Source organism: Oryctolagus cuniculus, chromosome 21 (assembly GCF_964237555.1).
Source record: "Oryctolagus cuniculus chromosome 21, mOryCun1.1, whole genome shotgun sequence".
NCBI lineage: Eukaryota > Metazoa > Chordata > Mammalia > Lagomorpha > Leporidae > Oryctolagus > Oryctolagus cuniculus.
The window spans coordinates 9383512-9408896 of NC_091452.1; the positions used below are offsets into that span (position 1 = coordinate 9383512).

The window sequence follows — 25385 nt, forward strand, 5'->3', positions numbered from 1 at the left end:
CTCAAGACATCTCTGCTACCTCCCAAAATTTGCATTAGCAGGAAACTGGGAGTCAGGAGGAGAACTGGGTATCAAATCCATGCACTCTGATAAGTGACTAGGTCAAGCGCCTGCCTCCAACTTCGAAACTAAATATTTATCTTACAATTTATACTAATCCTTTTGTTCACTTACACATTCTATATTAAGAATATTAAGGTCTATTAGAGGAAAATCTGACAATTCCGATAACCATACGATCCATATGAACTCCAAGGTAGTAAGAGTTAGCTTATCAAATGATGAAGAACACAGACAACTGGAAGTCAACTACAACTGTTTAAAACTTTAGCCTTGAGGCACATTTCACATTGTAAGATGTGGAGAGTCTTCTTACTCGCCAAACTCATTAAATAGGGTACTAAAATCACTGACTTCAGGTCTTCGCAACTTAGGAAACTAGTGTACATTTTGAAAGATTGCTCACCAAACTCCAATCCGTGCTGGTACCTTAACATCAGTTCTCTGACCACATTCAATTTCTGGCTTTTATCCATGGTGTGGTACAAGCCAAGTAATCTTGTCAGCTGCACCACGCACAAATGCTGCTGCAGAGCCCGGATGTCCGCAGGCAGCGCCAGCTTATCCTCTGTTGGTGTCGATAAAGGAACAACTCCAAGTAACTGATTAATAAACTGCAAAGTAGGGAAAAAAGGAGCACAGGTCTCAAAACACAACTAGTGTTTGGTAGGCTACAATTAATAGCAATGGAAATGGTCCCTTAACACCATTTCCTATCTACCAAAATAGCTAAAACAAAATGAAGCAAAAATTTTGAGAGTGCACAATGCTGGTGAAACTGACACTCATTATTAATGGCCCAAGGTATTGTCATTACCATGTTCTACAGACACTGAAAGATTTAAAAAACTGTGACAACAGAAGGCGCCTTCCACCAGCCCAGCTACCTGATGGCCTCTCACCTTGAACCTCGGCCTTCACCTTGCTTGAAATGGACCCTGAATACACTGCGCCACAGGTGGCTCCTACACCTGTGCTGGCGACGGCAAATGCAAGGAGTGCAAGTGCACCTCCTGCAAGCGAGGCAGATGCACCTGGTGTCAGTAGAGTTCTGCTTCCTGATAGAAACAATGACCCCCTGGCTACATCCTTCTTCTATTAAACATGTGAAGATGAATAGAAATCATTGACTTGAAAAAAAAATTGTGAAAACATTTCATAAATTTTAACACATTAAACTAATATGTATTGTAGCAATGAAAAAGCTTAATTAGGAATACAAAAGATTACCAAAAATAAAAAAATCTAAAATTAAATTGATACATAAATTCTTAAATGTAAAGTTATACATTGAAAAGAATGTTTATCTCATATGACTTCAAATTTAATTAAACTTTTTATTGAGATAATTGTAGATTCATACTCAGTTTTAAGAAATGTCACAGAGAGAGCCTATGTATAATTCATACAGGTTCTTCTAATGGTAACACTGTGCCTGAAAATGCTCTTAACTCTTTAAATTTGATTTTTTAAAAAATCGTATATGCTAGTTCTGGTTATATATCTATTAAACACATGCTTACTTTTGTTCACCTTTAAAATCCTGTTAAAAGGAATATAAAGAATAAATCCACAAAGACCAAGAATATGTGAAGAGGTGACAGCAAATAAAAACATACAGAACCTTATAAGACTCAGACACTAAGGGCACCAGGTATCTCCAAGATTAAGGTGCTGATGGAACTGAAACTGAATTTGCTGAAGTCTATCTAAGAAGCAGTCCTGGGGGCTGGTACTGTGGCACAGCAGGTAAAGCCCACCACCTGCAGTGCCAGCATGCCACAGGGATGTTGGCTCGAGTCCTGGCTGCTCCACTAATGATACAGCTCTCTGCTATGGCCTGCGAAAGCAGTGGAAGATGGCCCAGGTCTTTGGGCCCCTGCACCCACATAGGTGACCTGGAAGAAGCTCCTGGCTTCAGATTGGCCGAGCTTTGGCTGTTGTAGCCACCTGGGGAGTGAATCAGCGGATGGAAGACCTACCTTTCTCTCTCTGCCTCTGCCTCTTTGTAACTCTGCCTTTCAAATAAGTAAATAAATCTTTAAAAAAAAAAAAAAAAAGCAGCCCTGTTCCCAATTCTGAGGTTAGTGAAACAAAAAAATATTAACTCCAAGAGAAGAGTTGTATGAGGCATCACCATATAGCAACTGGCTCAGCCATGAATAATACTGAGCTGTAAAAATAAAAAGAATAGGTGCTAGCATTGTGGCACAAAGGATTAAGTCACCACTTGTGATGCCAGTACTCCATATGGGAGAGCAAGTTCGACTTCCAGCTGTTCTGCTTCTGATCCAGCTTCTTGCTAATTTGCACCCTGCTAGGCAACAGGTGATAGCTCAAATATTTGGGGCCCTGCCATTCATGTGGGAGACCTGGCTTCAGCCTCGCCCAGCTCCAGCTGCTGCGGCTATTTGCGGAGTGAATTAGTGGATGCAAGATCTTTCTTTGTGTTTCTCTCATTCTTTCAAATACATAAATAAATAATATATAATGAATAATGAATTATTGTGGGGAAAACTATTTAACAGGAGAAATGAAATGCTATAAACAACGAAATTATCACCTTCTACAGCAGGATATCAATAAATGAGGAATAAATTAACAAACTGTTACCTAAGTCCAAAGTAGAGATATGAGGGTAAATAACAGAAGAAATGAGTGGAAATTATTTTTGTCTGTTAAGCTGGAACAATGAATTTGGCTGTGATTTACTTTATTTTACTTTTATTTATTTATTTATTTGAAACAGAGAAAGGGTGGGGAGGGAGGGAGGGACAGAGAGAGCGAGCTTCCATCTGCTGGTACACTCCCAAAATGACTTGCAACTGCCAGGGCTGGGCCAGGCGTAAGCCAGGAGCTTCACTCAGGTCTCCCACAAGGGTGAAGGGGCCCAAGGATTTGGGCCATCTTCTGCTGCTTTCCCAGGCACATCAGCAGGAAACTGACTGAAAGTGGGGCAGCCTGGGCTCGAACTGGCGCCTGTATGGGATGCCAGCGTTGCAAGTGGCAGCTTAACCTATTAGGCTACAACACCAGCCCCTGTGATGTTTTCAATATAAACTTTGTGGTATTATTTGACTTCAATTACATACATTTAACTTTTATATACAAATAGAAAATTAAATCAAAATGCAATCTCATTAATCATATAGTTTTATATCAGTAATGATTTTGCTTCCTTATGTCCACAATTGTATTAATTTTTATTACTATAAGATACAAATATTCCACATTTGTAACAATAGCACTTTTTAAGCTTTTGATTAGAAGTCTATATAATTTCTACTGTCACTTATTTTGCTTTTACAAGATATTTTATCTATTGGTTATACTTACTATTAACTCCTTTAGTGAATACTAAGAATCTCCATAGAGTTAAATGTATGTGTACAAAATTAATTGAAAATAGATCTTAGTAAAAAGTTAAGAATAGGAATGAATAAGAGGGAGAAGGAAGAAGGGTAGGAGGGTGGGTACAGTGGGAAGAGTCACTATGTTCCTGAAGTTGTATTTATGAAATGCATGAAGTCTGTATTTCTTAAATAAAAGGTTTCTTGGGAAAAAAAAAAGAATCTCCCAAAGAGGTTTTATTATGAAACAATATGCTTATTATTTATTTTGCTATACACACTTTTACTCTGCAAATATATTTAAAAATAGAATAATTTTATTGTTTACCTAAAAAACTCAAAGCAAACAAAACAATAGATTAAAACATCACCCTGGGTGAGCCACTGCAGGATAGCTGGAATCAATGGCCCACTCTCAGGAATCAGTCACACTTCAGAAAGATTTGGCTCATAATTCATTGGGACAATAGTGCTCAGTTTGAACCTATTTGTACAGTTACTAATCCTTTGACAAACATACATGCTGAGGGGCAGAATTTTTGGCGACTGAAGTCATCCTACTATTAAAAAGTTGTGGCAGGGGCCGGCGCTATGGCATAGCAGGTTAAGCCGCCACCTGCAGTGCCGGCATTCCACAGGGGCGCCGGTTGGAGACCCAGCTGCCCCACTTCCGATCCAGCTCTCTGCTATGGCCTGGGAAAGCAGAAGATGGTCCAAATCCTTGAGCCCCTACACCCAAATGGGGGACCCGGAAGAAGCTCCTGGCTCCGGATCAGCGCAGCTCCAGCTGTTGCGGTTAATTGGAGAATGAACCATTGGATGGAAGACCTCTCTCTCTCTCTTTCTCTGCCTCTCCTCTCTATGTAACTCTTTCAAATAAATAAATAAATCTTAAAAAAAAAAAAAAAAACTGTGGCAGGGCTGGCACTTTGGCATAGCAGGTGGAGCCACCACCTGCAGTGCCGGCATCCCATGTGGGCACCAATTCGAGTCCTGGCTGCTCCACTTCCCATCCAGCTCTGCTGTGGCTTGGGAAGACAGCGGAAGATGGCCCATGTTCTTGGGCCCTTGCACCTGCATGGGAGACCCAGAAGAGGCTCTTGGCTCCGCAGCTCCGGCTGTTGTGGCCATTTGGGGAATGAACCAGCAGATGGAAGACCTCTCTCTCTCTCTCTCTCTCTCTCTCTCTCTCTCAACGGATGGAAGACACCCCCCCACCTGCATAACTCTGACTTTCAAATAAATAAATAAATCTTTAATAATAATTTTTAAAAGTAGCAGCAAAACTGTCTCTCTCGATTAAAATTTATATAGTAAGACAAAACTCACTGCAACACCTTTAAATCCTTGGTGTCACAGCACAGTGACAGCCTTAACACTTTCAGTATTTCACTGGGGCTCCTGTGAATAGGTACTTCTCGTTATATGGAGTCACATAAAATGTTTGAAGATTTTTTTCTTTCTCAACTTTTGATCTTTTGTAGAGGCAGAGAGACAGAGTCGGGGCTTCAATGGCTGGGGCTAGACCAGGCTGAAGCCGGAAGCCAGGAACTCAATCCAAGTCTTCCACCTGGGTGGCAGGGACCCAAGTGCTTGAGCCATCGCACTGTCTCCCAGGATCTGCATTAGAAGGAAGCTGAATGAGAGGTTTGGAGTGGCTAGGGCTTGAACCAAGCTCTCCAATATGAGATATGGGCATCCCAAGCAGTGGTTTAATCTGCTGTGTCCAGTTTCTTAGTTTGACAATTGTACCATGGTAATTTAAAGTGGTAACATTAGGGATAAGGGGTAGCAGATGCTCTTTTCTGTAAATCTGATATTATTCCAATATAAAATTTATTTTAAAAGATTTCTTAGGGTTTTGTTTCAGACTACTTCAGCAAGAATACTCATGGTTTGAAATAATTAGTGATTAAATGCCATAGTTTTCAGCATATCAGAAACCAGACAGCCAAATAGATTCCGTCAAAATTTAAAACTTTGAGCTGCAAAGCATCTTAATAAGAGGATTAAAAAAAAAAAACTAAGCATACACTAGGAGAAAATATCTCAAAGTATATATTCCACAAAGCGCCTGAATCTAAATTATATCAAGATTTCTCAAAACTCAACAGTAAGGTCAGCAGTTGTGGCACAGCAGGTTGAGCGACCTTCCACATTACCAGCATCCCATGTGAGCACTGGTTTACGTCCCGGCTGCTCCAATTCCAATCCAGCTCCCTGCTAATGTGCCTGGAAAAGCAGGATACGGCCCAAGTACTTGGGCCCCTTCCACCCATGTGAGAGAGCTGGACAGTTAAAGGCTCCTGCTGTCTGCCTGACCCAGCCCTGGCTACTGTGGCCATCTGGTGAAGAATCAGCAGAGGAAAGATCTCTCTCTCTCCCTCTCCCTCTCCCTCTTCCTCTCTCTTTCTCTGTAACTCTGCTTTTCAAATAAAAAAAAAAATTTTTAAGAAAAAATATTCGGCCGGCGCCGCGGCTCACTAGGCTAATCCTCCGCCTAGCGGCGCCGGCACACCGGGTTCTAGTCCCGGTCGGGGCGCCGGATTCTGTCCCGGTTGCCCCTCTTCCAGGCCAGCCCTCTGCTGTGGCCAGGGAGTGCAGTGGAGGATGGCCCAGGTGCTTGGGCCCTGCACCCCATGGGAGACCAGGAAAAGCACCTGGCTCCTGGCTCCTGCCATCGGATCAGCGCGGTGCGCCGGCCGCAGCGCGCCGGCCGCGGCGGCCATTGGAGGGTGAACCAAAGGCAAAGGAAGACCTTTCTCTCTGTCTCTCTCTCTCTCTCTGTCCACTCTGCCTGTCAAAAAAAAAAATAAAAAAAGAAAAAAAAAAAAAAAAGAAAAAATATTCAACAGTAAAAACTAAAAAACAAATCAGTTAGAAAATGGGCAAAAGATGCAGACATTTCACCAAAGGGGATATACAGTTGGTAAATACACACATAAAACATCAGTACACAGATCTGTCAGGGGGTTAATGAAAAGCTCTGGTGAGAATGCAGAGAACCTGCATCTTCACACATTGCTAATAAAAATTTTAAATGGAGAACAGTTTGGCTAGTTCATAGAGTTAAACGTGCAGCTATCATCAGGACACAGCAACTGCATTATAAGGAATGCTTTCCAAAGAAGTGAATACTTTTTTTCTTTTTTAAGATTTATTTATTTTACTTGAAAGTCAGAGTTTTGGGCCAGTGCCGTGGCTCACTAGGCTAATCCTCTGCCTGCAGCACCAGCACTCCGGGTTCTAGTCCTGGTTGGGGAGCCGGTTCTGTCCCGGTTGCCCCTCTTCCAGGCCAGCTCTCTGCTGTGGCCCGGGAGTGCAGTGGAGGATGGCCCAAGTGCTTGGGAGACTGGGAGGAAACACCTGACTCCTGGCTTTGGATCAGCGCAGCGCCAGCTGTGGCGGCCATTAGGGGAGTGAACCAACAGAAGGAAGACCTTTCTCTGTCTCTATCACTAACTCTGTCAAAAAAAATTTTCAAAAAATTAAATTAAATTTAAAAAAGAAAGAAAGAAAGTCACAGTTTCACGGAGAAAGGAGGAGAGGCAGAGAGGTCTTCCACCCACTGGTTCACTCCCCAGTTAGCCGCCATGGCTAGACCTGTACCAATCTGAAGCCAGGAACCAGGAGCCAGGAGCTTCCTCCAGGTTTCCCACGTGGGTGCAGGGGCCCAAGGACTTGGGCCATCTTCTACTGCTTTCCTAGGCCATAGCAGAGAGCTCGATCGGAAGTGAAGCAGCTGGGACTCAAACTGGTGCCCATATGGGATGACACCACTATAGGCGGCAGCCTTACCCGCTATGCCACAGCACTAGCCCCAGAAGTGAATACTTATATTTATACAAAAAGCCTACGAACTAATGTTCACAGCAGCTTTATTTAAAATAGTCAGGGCCGGCACCACAGCTCACTAGGCTAATCCTCCGCCTGCAGCACCAGCACACCGGGTTCTAGTCCCAGTCGGGGCGCTGGATTCTGTCCCGGTTGCCCCTCTTCCAGGCCAGCTCTCTGCTGTGGCCAGGGAAGTGCAGTGGAGGATGGCCCAGGTCCTTGGGCCCTGCACCCCATGGGAGACCAGGAGAAGCACCTGGCTCCTGCCATCGGATCAGCGCGATGCGCCAGCTCCAGCGCACCAGCCGCGGCGGCCATTGGAGGGTGAACCAACGGCAAAGGAAGACCTTTCTCTCTGTCTCTCTCTCTCACTGTCCACTCTGCCTGTCAAAAAAATAAATAAAAATAAAATAAAATAAATAAAATAAAAAAGTCAGAAACTGAAAATACCAGAAAATTCTAGCCCTTAAACAAGCAGTCTGTCATGGTGCACATGAATGTCCTGGTTCATGCTCTCAAGACCATCAACAATGCCAAAAGGGAGGAAAGCAGCAGGTTCTTGCTAGGCCATACTCCAGTCACTGTCAGGTTTCCAGCTGTGACGATGAACCATGGTTACACTGGAGAATTTGAAATGACAGAATCACAGGGCTGGGAAAATTGTAGTGGACCTCACAGGCAAGTTAAGCATGGGCGAACCATTAGCCTCAGATTTGACGTGAACTGAAAATGGCAGAATAATCTGCCCCCATCCCACCAGTTTAGTGTCCTTTTAGTGACAACTTTAGCTGGCATCATGGACAAGGAAAAAGCAAGACAAAAACACAGGAGGGAAAAATCCTGGGATTCCTATCCTAGGGATCTAATACACACATACAAATAAAAGCCTCAAAGGACCAAAATAAAAAATAAGTACTAATTAAATTATGGTATATTCATACCATGGAATTCCATATAGCAATAAAAAGGAATGAACTGTTGATATAGCAACATTTTGGATGACTCTCCAGAGAATCAGTAGGGTCCCATTTATATAATATTTTTAAAATGACAAAATTATAAACAGAAAACTTATAAGTAGCTGCCAGAGACATAGATGGATAGAAAGTACAGGGAAGTAGTCATGGGTTATGAAAGGGCAGAATGAGGACTCTGGTAGTCACATGAATTCCTGTGTACTACGTACTTCCCTAAACACACCCTCCATACACATACACGAGTGCATGCAAAACTGGTTCAATCTGGGGCAAGCATGTGACGCAGCAGTTAGGTTGCCCCCTGCGACACCCAGGTTCCTTATCAACAGTTCCTGGTCTGAGTCCTGCTTCTGATCAGCTTCCTACTAATACAAACCATGGGAAGCAGGTTATGATGGCTCAAATAGTCCAGTCCCTGCCACACGCCTAGGAACCCATATGGAATTTTGGGCTCTTGGCTTTGGCCTGGCTGTTGCAGGCAGCTGGGGAGTGAACCTGTCTCTCTGCCTTTCAAATAAAATTAAATAAAATGTTTTTAAGATAGCTAAATCCAAGTAAGATCAGTGGATTGTACCAATGTCAATTTCCTAGCTGTACTATGACAATATGGTCATGTAAGTCATTTCCTCTGAACAAAATGGATGTATCTGAGATCTGTGTTATTTTTCCAACTGTATGTAAATCCACAATTACCTCAAAATAAACAAAAGACAAAACAAGGAAGAATGCAATCAACTGCCAGGAGTTACTCCAATTGTAACTTCAAAAACTTCCTGCCTCCAATGTGTTAGCACACAAGAGAACCTAGCTTGTCAGGGTAGTTAGCATACCTCTGTTCACTAATCCCAAAGACTTAACCTCAATTCAACCAACAGGAGCACCTAACACAATTCTGAAATGCACTTACTTTTGTACACTGTGTAGCAGGCAAGAGGTCAACAAACACCTTAAGGTCAGTAAAACAACACGGTTTATCTCCAAACTTCTTGAAATACTGGAACATTAATTCTTCTGGGTCACCTAGGAGGAGAGGAAATCACCACATTATTCACAGATTGAAAGAATTTCTAATCTAAGAGAGGTTTAATTTGAAAATATTTATTTGAATTAATTTAAAATCTTGCTTGATTGCAGAATGAGAATGATGGCCAGGAAATGGCTTGCCTATTTAAAAATAAACAAATACTTTTAAAAAAGCAGCTGAATCTTATAAAATCAGCTTACTTATCACTACGGAAATGTGAAGCTTTCATTAAGTTAGAAGTTAAATAGATACGTTGGATTTCCCAGTGGATGAGAGATCTCTCTGGGGCTGGCGCCGTGGCTCACTTGGCTAATCCTCCACCTGTGGTGCCAGCATCCCATATGGGCACCAGGTTCTAGTCCCAGTTGCTCCTCTTCCATTCCAGCTCTCTGCTGTGGCCTGGGAAGGCAGTGGAGGATGGCCCAAGTACTCGGGCCCCTGCACCAGCTTGGGAGACTGGGAGGAAACACCTGGCTCCTGGTTTCGGATTGGCATAGTTCTGGCCGTAGCAGCCATTTGGAGGGTGAACCAACGGAGGGAAAAAGATCTTTCTCTCTGTCTCTCTCTCTCTCACTAACTCTGTCAAATAAATAAATTTAAAAAAAACTCCATGAAAAAAATAATTAAAAAAAGAGAGATCTTTCTGTCTTACAAATAAATAAATAAATATTTAAAAAATTGTTTTATTTCACATGTAACACATTTTATAGGATACAGTGAAACATACACAGCATAAACTGATCATTTCCATTTCCTTATATTTGATTGTGTGTTTTTGGAGCTTATCAGCTCCAAGAAGCAGGGATTTTTTTTTTTTTAAGATTTATTTTATTTATTTGAAATACAAAGTTAAAGAGAGAGATAGAGACAGAGAAAGAGGTCTTCCATCCGCTGGTTCCCAGATGGCTGCAACAGCCAGAGGTGTGCCAATCCGAAGCCAGGAGCCAGGAGCTTCTTCCGGGTCTCCCACGTGGGTGCAGGGGCCCAAGGACTTGCACCATCTTCTACTGCTTTCCCAGGCCACAGCAGAGAGCTGGATCAGAAGAGGAACAGCTGGAACTAGATCCAGCGCCCATATGGGATGCCAGTGCTTCAAGCCAGGGCTTTATCCCGCTGTGCCACAGCACTGGCCCCAGAAGCAGGGATTTTTAAACTGAAGACTGTAAAATTTTAGGATTTTCTGTCCCAGCTCCTATTCACATTTACCTAAGACAGGCCCATAGCTTCAATCAGAGTCTCATAGGACTCTGTTATCCAAAAAAGAATGAGAATAACTCACTAGTCTAGTAAAAACTTTTTGTAGAGACTAGACAAATTCACACATTTTTAAGACAGGGCTTCTAAGTGGAAAGAATAAGAAAAGGGATGAATGAAGCAGTTATCAGGCAGATTCAAACACTTTCACATATAGCTTTAGAAAGAAGCCAATTATGGGGCCAGCACTGTGGCGCAGCAGGTTAAAGCTCCAGCCTGCAGTGCCAACATGCCATTTGGGAGCCGACTGAAGTCCCAGCTGCTCCACATCTGATCCAGTTTCCTGGTGATGCACCTGGGAAAACAGGAAGATGACTCAAGTCCTTGGGCCCCTGCACTTGTGTGGGAGACCCAGAAGAAGCTCCTGGCTCCCAGCTTTGTTTCAGCTCCGCTCCAGCCATTGCTGCCATTTGGGGAGTGAACCAGTGGATGGAAGACCTCTCACTCTCTGCCTCTACCTCTCTCTGTAACTCTTTCACATAAATAAAATTAATCTTAAAAAAAAAAGATAATTATTTGGAATCTATTAACAGTGTTTTTCCTGAAACTCACAAAAATTTTCTCTTGCAAGTCTGGAACTAGAATAGACTGAAGCTACTAAGGCAGATCCAAAGAAAGAAGTCAACATGGAATTCAAAGTTGACTGTGAGGGGTCAGCATTTTGGAGCAGCCACCGCTTGTGACAGAGTCACAGCTGCTCTGCTTATGATGCAGCTCCCTGATAATGCCTCTGGGAAAGCAGCTAAAGATCCTCCAAGCCCTGGGGCCCACCTTTACTGCTGAATCAGCAAGAGAATCTGACAAGGACTGTGATGGAACAGAGACAGATGCTAGCAGAAACCCAGTCAAACACATGACTGAGGACTTGCTTTTCAAGTGATCCAATCATTAGTAAATATTTTTTTGTTATGAAAATGTTTGCGGAGCTGGTGCTGTGGCTCAGTGGGTTAAAGGCCCAGCCTACAGCGGAAGCATGGGCACTGGTTTGAGTACTGGCTCCACTTCTGATCCAGCTCTCTGCTATGGCCTGGGAAAGAGTGGAAGATGGCCCAAGTCCTTGGACCCCTGCACCCACGTGGGAGACCCAGAAGAAGCTCCTGGCTCCTGGCATTGGATAGGCAAAGCTCCGGCCGTTGCGGCCATCTGGGGAGTGAACCAGCAGATGGAAGACTCCCCCTTCTCTCTTTGGCTCTACGTCTCTGTGTAACTCTTTCAAATAAATAAAATACATCTAAAAAAAAAAAAAAAAAGAAAGAAAGAAAGAAAGAAAATGTTTGCTTCCTCGACATGCTTGGTCACCATAGGCCCTTGCATGTAGGCATTGAGGGCATCCCTCCAGGGTTCCTAAATATCACACGGTTTCTTACCTAGTTTATACTCATCATTACAACCTTGATTTCGTAAACGCCTAATCAATTCCAGTTTAGCTAGATGTGGTCCTCGGAGATGGCGGGAACTTTTAGATTCTTCCATTATCCTATCTTCTATAAACTTCACAGCTTCTTCTGTGGAATAATGTACTTCTCCTTCTAAGGAGCTGGGTATAAACACATGAAAAGACATTTTATTGCCTCTACTGCCCTTCCCAAAGCCAAACCAAGCTGATTATAAGAAACACATTAAAGAATTTTAAAAAGTTCTTTACCCATTATAAAATAATACAAATGAGAATAAAAGAGAACGCACAGCATATTTAAACAGAGAAGGTGTTATAAAATTACTCCCAGGATAGGCATATGATTATTACAAAATGGCCAACCAGTTCTAACCCTTTCTTTAAAAACAATAGATATTTTGTACATACAAGGGTACTTCAAAATGTTCAAGGAAGACAGAATTAACAGTAAATTTAGGAGCAAGCATTTGCTACAGTAGTTAAGATTCTGCTTGGAACACCCACGTCCCTTATCAGAGTGCCTGGTTTGAGTCCTGGCTCCATTTATGATTCCAGCTTCCTGCTAATACAAACCCTGGGAGGCAGTAGCTGATGGCTCAAGTGTGGTTGGGTACCTGCTACTCATGTAGGAGACCCAGACTGAGTTGCTGGCTCCTGGCATTGGCCTGATCAGCCTCAGCTATTGTGACCATTTGGGAAGTGAACCAGTAGATGGGAAATCTTTCTGCCTTTCAAATACACAAATAAACATTAAACAAGAAGTATCCTCAGTAAAAAAAAAAAAAAAAAAGAGAGAGAGAGAGAATTTATCTCTGGAATGGAAGAATAACTAATAAACTACATATTTCTGTACTGGTAAGATTTGTACAATGAACATGTATTTCTTAAAAATAATGGGATATGGGGGTCCAGCGCTGTGGCACAGCACATAAAACTGCCACCTGCAGTGCCAGCGTCCCATATGGGTGCTGGTCAGTGTCCTGGCTGCTCCACTTGCGATCCAGCTCCCTGCTAATGCACCTGGGAAAGGAGTGGAAGACGGCCCAAGTGCTTGGGTCCCTGTAGCCATGTGGGAGATATGGATGGAGTTCCAGTCTCTGCTCCTGGTTTCAACCTGACCCAGCCCTGGCCGTTATGGCCATTTGGGGAATGAACCAGTGGATGAAAGGTATCTCTCTCTCTCTGCCTTTCCTTCTCTGTCTCTCTGACTTCAAGATAAATAAATCTTTAGAAATAATAACAATGGCCGGCGCCGCGGCTCACTAGGCTAATCCTCCGCCTTGTGGCACCGGCACACCAGGTTCTAGTCCCGGTCGGGGCGCCGGATTCTGTCCCGGTTGCCCCTCTTCCAGGCCAGCTCTCTGCTGTGGCCAGGGAGTGCAGTGGAGGATGGCCCAAAGTGCTTGGGCCCTGCACCCCATGGGAGACCAGGAAAAGTACCTGGCTCCTGCCATCGGATCAGCGCGGTGCGCCGGCCACGGCAGCCATTGGAGGGTGAACCAACGGCAAAGGAAGATTTTTCTCTCTGTCTCTCTCTCTGTCCACTCTGCCTGTCAAAAATAAATAAATAAATAAAATAACAATAATAAAGGGATATGGGGCCAGTGTTGTGGAACAGCAAGTTAAGCCTCTGTCAGCAATTCCAGCATCCCACACGAGCACTGATTCTAGTCCTGGCTGCTCTACTTCTGATCCTGCTCTCTGCTAATATCTTGGGAAAGCAGCGGAAGATGGCCCAAGTTCTTGGGCCCCTGCACTTACATGGGAGACCCAGATGGGAGTTCCAAGCTCCTGGCTTTGGCCTGGCCCAGCCTGGCCACTGTGGCCATTTGGGGAGTGAACCAGCAGACAGAAGATCTCTCTCTCTGTCTTTCCCTCTCTTTGGTAAGTCTGCCTTTCAAATAAATCTTTAAAAAAAAAATGAGAAATGAACCCTTACTGTGAAAGGAATATTATTGAGAAAAAAACAGAATTTATGAAGCTCACAAGGGGATCTTTCTGTTGCAAGGTAAAAATGTCCCTGTAAATCAGGAAAGAAGACAACTTACTGTTCACCTTCAGCAGGGGGCGTCCAGGCCTCTTCAATGAGTCGAAAGACAGAGTCGAAATAAGTCAGATAGAACTGCCAGTCATCTGAGCTAAAATCAGATGGAATGATGCACACAGGGTTAAATCCAAATTGTGACCAAGCTGCCTTAGGAACCATGACATTCAACTTATTTTCTAAGCGACAAGTTCCCACATCTTGAGTGTAGCCCATCCCTGGCTTCCCTCCACTGCCCACCAGAGCAGCACCGCAGAGGCATTGCCAAAGTGAAAACCCTTTGACAGACTACTCTTCCCTTCAACACAATGACCAGGTCTAGAACACTGTCCTCACAAGCACTCCTAAATTTGGAGGGGGTGTCGCTGAATAAAGAAAGGAAGCATCTCTCTTTTATGGCAGTATTAAATTCAATGTTATTGATTTACAGTATTCATTTCAAGACCTTACTAATATTCAGTACAATGGTTTAACGAAAATTTTAGAAAACATCCATGACGGTGAGATTTGGCCTAGCAATTAAGACAACTGCCTCTTACACTGGAATACATAGGTTCAATACCTTGCTAGGGCTCCTGACTCCAGCGTCCTGTTAATGAGCATCTGGGAGGCAGCACAATGATGCCTCAAGTAACCGGGTTCCTGCAACCCACTTGGGAGACCTGGATTAAGTTCCTGGATCCTGGCTTCAGCTTTGGCCCATCCCTGGCTGCTGTGGGCATTTGGGGAGGAAACCAGCTCTCTCTCTGTGTCTCATCTCTCTCTGTGTTTAAATCAATCTCTTTATTTATCTGTCTAAATTTCACACTGCCTCTGAAATAAACAAATAAATAAAATCTACCCAACACAACTACAAAAAGAATAACTGTACCTAGAAATTACAGAATACAGACTCAAAAAAATCAACAGCAAGGCTTTAAAGCCTCAGAAACTCGAAGTCTCATAGTACACAAAGAAGTATCTACTCACTTTTTCAGTAAGAGGCGCCGGGAAAGGGCATTACACTCTGGCCACCTGCTCAGCTTCTTGTACATAGCCATGCATTTATTTTCCCGACTCTGAATCTCACTTGTTAATTTCTCTACAATTGAAAGGGATAAAAGTTGGTAAGCCAGTTTCATTTCTCCTAAAAATCCTGAATAAAGTCCAACCACAAGAATGAAAATGTCACATTTTCTTACTCTCTTAGAAAATGGAACCACTTAAGATATAAACTACTATCTTATTAAAGATTATTTTGCTGGGGCCTGTGTTGTAATACAGCAGACATCCCATATGAACGCTGGTTCAAGTCCTGACTAGTCCATTTTCGATCCAGCTCCCCGCTAATGTGCTTGGGAAAGCAGTGGAAGGTTGTCCAAGTACCTGGGCCCCTGCCACTCATGTGAGAGACATAGATGGAGTTCTAGTCTCCTCTCCTGGCTTCGACCTGGTCCAGCCACGGCTGTTACAGCCATTTGGGAGTGAACCAGTAGATGGAAGATCTCTCTTTGTGTAACTCTGTCTTTCAAATAAATCTTTAAAAAAAAAAAAAAGAGTTTGCTGAAAAGAAAAAGTATATTTCTTATACTAAATTTTTAAAGTTACTTTTTCTATAATACCCCAGGATCTTGAATGTATTAGATTGAAGATCTAGTACATGACGAGATATACTCGGAAACCACAAATGTGACATAGCAACAAGTAAATTCAGTCCACAGACACAGATTGTGTCTTAAATGTCATTGTGGCCATTTGGGGAGTGAACCAGCAGATGGAAGATTTCCCTCTCTGTCTTTCCCTCTCACTGCTGTAACTCTACCTCTCTAAACAAATAAATAAAAAACCTCTTTTTATACAACCAAATATTTATAATTGAGTTTATGACTGCACATAATATACTGAACAGCACACTGAGACTACTTATAAACAGTCAATCTTCCCACTGAATGTAAGGACATCGTTCTCCTAAGGAAGTCATCAAAGCTGTATAAACATTTAGGAAGCAGAATGAGTATTAAATGTTCAAAAATACAAGAATGGGTAAATCAAACTACAAAGTTACCAACCAACAAGGAAGAAGTATTTTTAAGTAATAGAAAACAGCTAAGTTCTTCAACATATCCAGTGTTCTTGCAAATTACTAAGAAAAAGATTAACCAAACATTTAGAAATAAGAATAAGGAAAAGCATCTCAGAGAAAAAAACAATAATGACTTTAAACAAATGAAAAATATAATTTTCCATAATTAAAGAAATTTAAAAATGTAAGACAATTTATCTGATAGACTGAAAATATAAGAAATTTGAAATAACAGATTGATAATAATGAGTGGTCAATGTGCAAAGAAACAGACTCCCTTACATACCGACTGCAAATACAGCTTATAAGAATACAAACTGGAAGGAAATTTGGAATGCAGTAAACACATCTCTTACAAATGGGCTAGATATCCTTCAAGAACTGGCCAAGTAAACAGTCTACATCTATTACTATGGAACACAGGGCAGCCATGAAAGAAAGAGAGGCGTTGGGCTATATCTGTTAAGACATACATTTAAGTTAAAAAAAAGTAAACACTGGGTATATGAGTATGCAGAGCGGGAGTCACAAACTCAGACACATTCATAAACAGAGTACTGTATCTAGAGAAAGTATCCAGAGTAAAAATCTTGACAGCAGGCATTAACACTTCACATTTTGAAGTTTTTCTATTTGATGATAACCAAATAGAACTACTTATGAGCCAGCTACAGTATGTCAGGACAGAGGAGGGGAAGGTACAACTTTAGACCCATGGAACAAGTAACTAGAGGACAGCCTTGAAGGCAGGGCTTAGAGATCTGCAGCACAATGTTTCAAACGCCCTGAATTTTCTAAAATCATGAATTCTTTTTTAATGCATTTTTATTTTTAATCTTATTTATTTTCATTTTTACTATCTGACATGCAGAGAAGGAGAGAGAGGAAGAGGGAAAGGGAGAGGGAGGAGAGAGAAGCGGAGGTGGGAGGGACACAGACATGGTGTGCATGGAAGCTGGATTTGGAAGCTGAGTCAGGACTTAAACCCAAGCACTCAGGTACGGGAAGCAGGCATCCCAAGTAACACCTTAACTATAGTGCCAAATGCCCACCCCTCCATAAATTATTTTCAATTAAAAATATTTTACAACTAAATTTATAACAGAGAAGTCTGGAAGAACATTTAAAAACTATCATGGTTTTTTTTATGTCTTCATATTTTTGAATGAAGATAAATTTCCCATAACACACATTTTTCATGTTTAAATAGCAAAAAATTTTAAGAAAATCTTAAAAATTACCTCCTAATTTCCCTCTAATGACATCCAAGGCTTCCTGGTACTTTCCCAATCGTTCCAGGATCATATAATACAGTTCAACCTTACAGAAAAAAAAATTGCAACCATTGAAACTCTTCAATAATAAAAAGATAGTCCTTTACACAGTTGCAGAAAGTTATTTAATAGAAAGAGCAGTGTCTTCAAATGAGATGCAACTGAGAGGAAGAATCAGACAACAGTATCTCCTCCATTTATACATATTTCAGCCCAGAGTACTTGCTGGAAACAGTGCACATTATGTCTAAGCTGAAGGCTTCCAAAGTGTCAGTGTCACACTCACAGAAAGGCCAGGGTGAGGAGTCAGGTACTGAAACGGACTAAATCAATAGCTCATGATATTATAATGTAATATTGTACTAGCACTATCAAAATCATGAAAATACAAAAGTAGGAATTAAATTACTCACTTCAGCCTCGGCTTCTATCTTGTCCTCTTTCACCATTTTTTCTACCATTCTCTCAGCAAGAGGCAGAAACATTGTTTTTGAGAGGTTTTCATCCTGTGCTGATATAGACTAGAGGAAGAAAAGTAAATGTTTTATTCTAACTTCTTCCCCGCTGCTCTATTTACAGTAACTGTGTAGACCCTCATCATGACTCTGGCACATAATTATCAATCTACTGTGTCCAGTATCAGAGCAGAAGACTCATCATCCTGTGCAGTCTTGAAATACTTAGCTTCCACAACTTAATTTACTTTTAAAATGGGTTATTTATTCATTTTTCTATAAATACACAAAGAAAGAATATGCCTATACTGCTTATTACATATATCATACATTAATTTTAATTACCAATTTAAGGTAACTGTAGTTAGTAGTAAATTATATAAGCAGAAAAAACTGGGAGCAGACACTGGGGCAGAGTCAAGCTGCTGCTTAAGACACTCACCTCCCGTATCAGCAATGATTTGGATTCTGGCTACTCCACTTCCAATCCAGCTACCTGTTAAGGTGCCTGGGAAGGCAGTGGATCACAGCTCAAATACTCAAGTCCCTGACATCCTTGTGGGCGACCCACATGAAATTCCTGGTTCCTGACTCTGGCTTGGCCTAGCCCTAGATGGAGAGGGCTTCTGGGGTGTGAAACAGAGGAGAGAAGACAGCTCTCTCTCCCTCTCTCTCTCTGTAACTCCACCTTTCAAATAAATCTTTAAAAAGAGAGAGAGAGAGAGAACTGGCAGTTCTCTTCATTTAATATGAAAACATCTCAAAAAGAGATCTGAAACGCTTTCCTTTTCCAACACTTGATGATCCATAACCTTTATATAAGTTTTAACCGCCAGAGATCCTGCTAAGAACTAACTTAAGCCTTGTAAACAACCTTTCAAGGTATATATGCTTATTTTATAGACAATAGTACTGAGGCTAAGAGATTACTCCAACAGCTCTAAGACATTGGTAAAACCACATGTTCTTAATCACATTGACCTCCTTCCTCCCCAACCTCTCCTACACAGAATCTCATTCTGGTTCTGGCAGATAAGCATCTCCATTCACAAAAGAGCAAACTGGCTCAGAAAGGGGAAGTGATGAAAACATAACCACGCCAGTCATTGTTCATTAGCCAACAAAACTTTCTTAAAGCCAGACCTCAAGTTCGTCTTTATTATATCAGGCACTTCGAGGCTCATACTTGAGCACGTATCTCAGCACTGGATCTAAGATTCAGAGTAAACAGTCCATGCTGCACACAAATAAGCAGATGAACAAACACATAAAAATAATCCCCAACTAAAAAGTCAACTAACAATATATAAAGTCCCTCTAATGACACATGCTGCAACACATTCACATTACCCAAGATGTTCAGAAGATACACGAAGGACAATGATCACATACAAAAGTAAAAACAAATCTCAATCCCATTCTGAATGCCATACTCACTTGCATAATTAAGCTCATCACAGACCAAAAGTAGTAAGGGTTTTTGGGGACAATCTTATACAGAGCCATGCCAGCCTGAAAGACAGAGGGCCATAAATACTTGATTTAGAAAACATCATGGCAAGTACAATCAATGATTTAGACATGTGGCAAGAACTTTCTCAGAACAGCAACACATTCACATATCCCAGTCAGCCTAACTGCCTGATGACTAACAGAGCTGATCACAAAGGTGAATCTCACAACATCATGTGTGACACTTCACCTCCTGAACAAGCGCTTTTCAGAATTAAAGACCAATATTTCTAGAACACACTACAATCCAATATAGCTCTGGTGGACTATCAAGTAAACAAAAATGTTGGCTTACAAATGCATATCAATAGACAAATGTTACTGAATGCATCTCGCTAACCAGTTATAGTAAAACAAAGAAAACCCAACAATATATTTAAAGTTCATAATTAGAAAAAATCACTATGACATAATTCAAACAATAATTCTTAGGTTTGGAAAATAATCAGGTTCTTTTATGATATCATTACTCAGAACTAAACCCTTTCATTATAAAACATATAATATGCAAATACTTAAAAGTAGGAATGCAGCAAAAAGAAGTAAAGTAGACGTATTTGAGAATAACTGATAATCTGTTTGTAACTAGCCAACTACTAATTGATGCTAAGAATCCATCAGCTAATAATCAGTTACTGTTTTATGTTTTTTTAAAATCTATCATCAATTGATTTCCAAAATTACACAGAGCCCCAATGAAGCAGAATAACTATCTACCCCTTCCAAGGACACTTAAAACCTAGGGATAGAAGCCGGCGCCGTGGCTCAATAGGCTAATCCTCCACCTTGCGGCGCCGGCACACCGGGTTCTAGTCCCGGTTGGGGCGCCGGATTCTGTCCCGGTCGCCCCTCTTCCAGGCCAGCTCTCTGCTATGGCCAGGGAGTGCAGTGGAGGATGGCCCAGGTGCTTGGGCCCTGCACCCCATGGGAGACCAGGAAAAGCACCTGGCTCCTGGCTCCTGCCAGGATCAGCGCGGTGCGCCGGCTGCAGCGGCGGCCATTGGAGGGTGAACCAACGGCAAAGGAAGACCTTTCTCTCTCTGTCTCTCTCTCTCTCACTGTCCACTCTGCCTGTCAAAAAAAAAAAAAAAAAAAAAAAAAAACAAAAAACCTAGGGATAGAAACAAGACACATACACAAATAACTAAGACATACTTGACAATAACAACAAATGCCCTACACAAAAATCCATGCTAGTTTTTTTCCAAGGAAGATGGGGTTGTTTATTTCCTTTCATTAAGGGAAAGTCAGGAGTGGAAATTTATCACTAAAGCTTTCCAAAGTAGCAACCTCTCTGGTGGACCTTGAAGGCCCTGGGCACAGACGGGTGTAAGGATAAGTATGCGGGGCCAGCACTGTGGCACAGCGGGTAAAGCCTCCGCCTGCAGTGCCGGCATCCCATATGGGTGTCTGTTCTAGTCCCGGCTGCTCCACTTCTGATCCAGCTCTCTGCTGTGGCCTGGGAAAGCAGTAGAAGATAGTCCAAGTCCTTGGGTCCCTGCACCTGTGTGGGAGACCTGGAGAAGGCTCCTGGCTCCTTGCTTTGAATTGGCACAGCTCCAGCAGTTGCGGCCAACTGGGGAGTGAACCAGCAGATGAAAGACCTCTCTTTCTCTCTGCCTCTCCTTCTCTCTCTGTGTAACTCTTTCAAGTAAATAAATAAATCTTTTTAAAAGAAAAAAGGATAAGTGTACAACTGCAAATATTTGGGGGTTGATTGCGCAAGTCAGTCAATCAACCGTAAGCAGGGAAAAATGAGTCTGAGGGGCTGGCGTGTGGATCTGTGGGTAAATCTACCACCTGCAATGCCGGCATCCCACTTCCAATGCAGCTCCCTGCTAATGCACCCGGGAAAGCAGCAGAAAATGGCCCAAATAGCCACTAGGAGACACAGAGGGAGCTCCTGGCTCCTGGCTTCAGTCTGGCCCAGCCCTGGCTGTTGCGGCCATCTGGGGAGAGAACCAGCAGATGGAAGATCTCTCTGTCACTCTGCCTTTCAAATAATTTTTTTTTTAAAAAAAAGAAGAGAAGGAGGGGAAGGGTTTGGACATAGTAAAGTATCCTATAGAAGTCTCTAAGTAGACATCTGTACCCTCCCAGAAAGAGTATTTTCACAGCACTGTTAAGAGGTGGAGACAAGGTGCTACCCCAGGCTGCAGCAGATCAAATAGAAGCGAGACGTGAAAGCACCTGGAGGTGCAACCAAGAAGATCCGGAGACAAGACAGACATGCACAGGAACAGGGTCCCTGGGGTCTGTAACTAGGCAGCTGGAATCCTTGCAACCCTGTAATTTAACCTCGTGTCTATAACTGTGGGCTTAATATGTGTTTCCCAGGTTGCACCAGTGCCTCATTTGGGACCAAGACACATTCTAAGACCTCCACCCCACATGTATATCCAATTAAGGTACCACCCATAACTCATAAAAAAAGGCTAGGAGTAGGAGCGAGGTCTCTTTTTCACCATAGATTGTGCTTGGAGGTACTGTTCTCTCTTTTCTCTCTTTCATGGACAACCCTCTGGCCCACTCATGAGTATTTATCTGTGTGGAGTGGGCCACACTCACAGGTCAATGTATATTTGTTCCCTCTCTGTTAAATAAATCCTCTTCTCACTTGTGCAATAGATGATAGACAGACAGACAGACAGATAGATAAATGCCACTGCTTTGAATTCTTATTTCTGTGGGGCAAGGACCTGGAATAAAATTAAGATACACAGGCCTGTATCATCCACATCTCTAATACCGGGTACAAATACTCTGGAGGTAAGTTAGAAAAATCAATTTATTTAACAATTTCAGAAAACATTTTTATATCATGCAAAGATTTTTAAAAAGAGTATTAAGGGCAGGTGTTTGGCCTAGCAGTTAAGATACCACCAGGGACACCACCATCCCATATCAGAGTGCCTACATTCAAACCTTGGCTCTGCCTCCAATTCTAGCTTCCTACTAGTGCACACCCTGGGAAGGCCCCAAGTGATGGCTTGAGTACTTGGATCTCTGCCTCCCAAGTGAGAAATGGATTGGGTTCCTAGCTCCCAGCTCCTGTCCCCAGATGTTGGGAGCCATTAGGAGAGTAAAGTGGCAAATGAGAAACCCCTTTCTGAGTATCTCTACCTCTGGCATTCAAATAAAAATGAACATAAATTGATATTACAGACTTATATGTATATGCTAGTGTTGCAAATTTAAAGAAAAATATCCATCTTACATTGAAGTATAAATTGCAATCTCTTGAACACTTTTCCAGAGATTATCAGCAAATAAATCAATTAATAATTTAAAAAAAATCACATTTGAACCAAGAAAAAAAAAACACTCCCAATCTGATAGCTTGCATAAGGAAATATAAAGAAAGGGGGCAAACATTCAGCTCGGTGGTTAAATTGTCCCTTGGGACATCTACATCCCATACTGAAGGGCCTAGGTTGGAGTCCTGCTCACGGACCCTGGGAGGCAGCAGGTGATGGCCCAAGTAGTTGAGGCCCTGACAGCCATGAGGGAGATCTGGACTGAGTCCCAGGCTACTGACCTTGGGCTGGTTCAGCCTCTTAAGTTGCAGACATTTGAGGAATGAACCAATGATGTAAGATCTCTATCAGCTAATAATTTTCTGTAAAAGGTTGACTTTATGAGGAGAGAAGTTTTGGTATAGTATCTTCTATCCTGCCTGAATTATCTATTGTTGGAATCTAAGTATAGGATAAAACAAAATCCAAAATAAGAAAGCTTTGTATTCAGGAGCCATTATACTCACAAAGCATTTAATACTAGCATGACATCATAACAAGTTTCACTTCTCTGGGAATGTCAGCTTGCCCCATATCCTAGTCCAAACATGTGTCCAAATGAGGCTCCTTAACATGTATATTAAGAACTCTGAACATAAAACAACTGGCAAAGAAGCTGCTTCAGGGGAAAAAAAAAAAAAAGGCATCACAGGAGACATTTTTCTCTTGACAGGTTTAAAAATCTCAGCAGGGGCTGGTGCTGTGGTGCAGTGGGTTAACACCCTGGAATGAAGCACTGGCATCAGCCGGAGACCCGGCTGCCCCACTTCCGATCCAGCTCTCTGCTATGGCCTGGGAAAGCAGTAGAAGATGGCCCAAGTCCTTAGGCCCCTGCACCTGCATGGGAGACCTGGAAGAAGCTCCTGGATCCTGGCTTCAGCTCCAGCCGTTGCGGCCAACTGAAGAGTGAACCATCGGATGGAAGACTTCTCTCTCTCTCTCTCTCTGGGTAACTCTGACTTTCAAATAAATAAATTAATCTTTAAAAAAATCTTAGCAGGCTATAGGGCAGGTGATATTGTACAGGGTTAATCCAAACTGCTGCTTGGGTCATCTATCGCTTATAAAAAAGCTGGTTAGAGTTCTGGCTCCTCTGCTTCTGCTAATACATCCTGGGAAACAGCAGGTGAGGGCTCAGCGCATGGATCCTTGTCACTCACAGGGGAGACAGGGATGAAATTCCAGGCTCCTGGCTTTGGCCTGGTCCAGTCGCAGCTGTTGTAAGCACTTGTGGGCTGAACCAGCAGAGAAAAGATCAAAAGGTATCTCCCTCTGTCTCTCTTTCTCCCTCTCCCTTTGTCACTATGCATTTCAGGCAGTTAAAAATAAACATTGAAAAAGACAAAATCTCAGCAGGCTATAAAGAATTAAATTGACAAATCAGTTGCAAACTTTAAAGTTACTCATTCAACAGTCTATACTTTTTGGCTCTGGGATTTCTGTCCATTTTCTGATAATGTAACAACAATCTGATGAAGTGGGACAATGTGAAGCAATTTACTACAACCAAACAAAATACACCATCAGGCCACACACACAAAAAAAGAACAATCAACTTTTTCCCAAATAAAACATTTAAAGAACTTCAATAATAGCTCAATTTAAACACGTAAGGATAATTAACTGACTGAGCTCCACATACAAAAACATTAATTCAACTCTCCACACACACCCCATCCCACTGTAGTTCCATCTCATTAAAGAGACTTTTACCTCTAGCAGTAAACCATGGTCCCATAGGTTTGGGGATCGAGTTACCTGTTGCATTTTCTTGTATTCACCCACTCTGGCATAGGCCATGAAGAGGTGGGAGTGATACTCCTCACTATTGGGAACTTTCTTCACGGCTGCCTCATAAAGTTTTGTAACTAACTCCGCTGAGATAAAAAGAAATAAGATTTAAGTTACACTTCAGTTATCAAGGAAAACCCTAACAGCATTTAAGTTTTTTCTTATCTGAGGAAAACAGATGTCTCCGATTAACGAGGAAGAAGAAAATATTTGCTATGCTTCATCTGGTCACTCTTCTCTTGGGTGTGGTGTGGTGTGGTGTGGTGTGGTGTGGTGTGGTGTGGTGTGGTGTGGTGTGGTGTGGTGTGGTGTGTGTGGTGTGTGGTGTGGTGTGGTGTGGTGTGGTATGTGGTGTGGTGTGGTGTGGTGTGTGGTGTGGTGTGGTGTGGTATGTGGTGTGGTATGTGGTGTGGTGTGGTGTGTGGTGTGGTGTGGTGCGGTGTGGTGTGGTGTGGTGCAGGGTGGTGTGGTGCAGGGTGGTGCGGGGTGGTATGGGGTGGTGCGGGGTGGTATGTGGTGTGGTGCGGGGTGGTATGTGGTGTGGTGTGGTGTGTGGTGTGGTGTGGTGTGGTGTGGTGTGGTGTGGTGTGGTGCAGGGTGGTGTGGTGCAGGGTGGTGTGGTGCAGGGTGGTGTGGTGCAGGGTGGTGCGGGGTGGTATGGGGTGGTGCGGGGTGGTATGTGGTGCACATGCAGCCTGAGCTAGGTCAGGTTTCCTCATCACATTTACAACAATCTCCAGGAGCTGGTCTCTTTCTCCTTAACTTGTCACAGTGATTTATCATCTAGCCAATCAAAATATTTGTAGTTCCACACCAGGTTCCCTGTGCTATACCCTCTCTATGCCTTTACACCTTTCCTCTTTTCTACTGAGTGATCATCACCAAAGACGTAGTTCAAATTAAATCCTCTAGATAAGACTTTCCTTAAACACCATCTCTGCTCCACCCAAATTTGATCACTGCCTCCTTCTGTCATCTTAGAATCTCATAAATCTCTTGTAGCACTTAACATGGTATGCTGCCTAGTGATCTAATTCCCCTTATAAACTATCAGTA

At 42.5% G+C, this 25385-nt stretch overlaps 1 protein-coding gene across 5 annotated transcripts in view; it reads right to left on the reverse strand.

Moving 5' to 3' along the window:
* The window catches only part of NAA25 (N-alpha-acetyltransferase 25, NatB auxiliary subunit), an 87457-nt gene that overhangs the window by 37291 nt on the left and 24781 nt on the right, over positions 1-25385 (reverse strand). For 3 of the 5 annotated variants that reach the window (XM_051826818.2, XM_002719754.5, XM_070066220.1), the window contains exons 4-12: positions 24297-24415; positions 19168-19242; positions 17689-17796; positions 17243-17321; positions 14909-15020; positions 13944-14033; positions 11867-12036; positions 9129-9241; positions 467-674 (exon numbers count right to left, since the gene is read on the reverse strand). In XM_051826818.2, coding sequence (XP_051682778.1) covers positions 467-674; positions 9129-9241; positions 11867-12036; positions 13944-14033; positions 14909-15020; positions 17243-17321; positions 17689-17796; positions 19168-19242; positions 24297-24415 — 1074 coding nt within the window. Of the gene's footprint in view, positions 1-466; positions 675-9128; positions 9242-11866; positions 12037-13943; positions 14034-14908; positions 15021-17242; positions 17322-17688; positions 17797-19167; positions 19982-20353; positions 23181-24296; positions 24416-25385 lie in introns of those variants that run through there. The other 2 variants (XM_070066221.1, XM_051826817.2) reach the window with 2 other exon arrangements.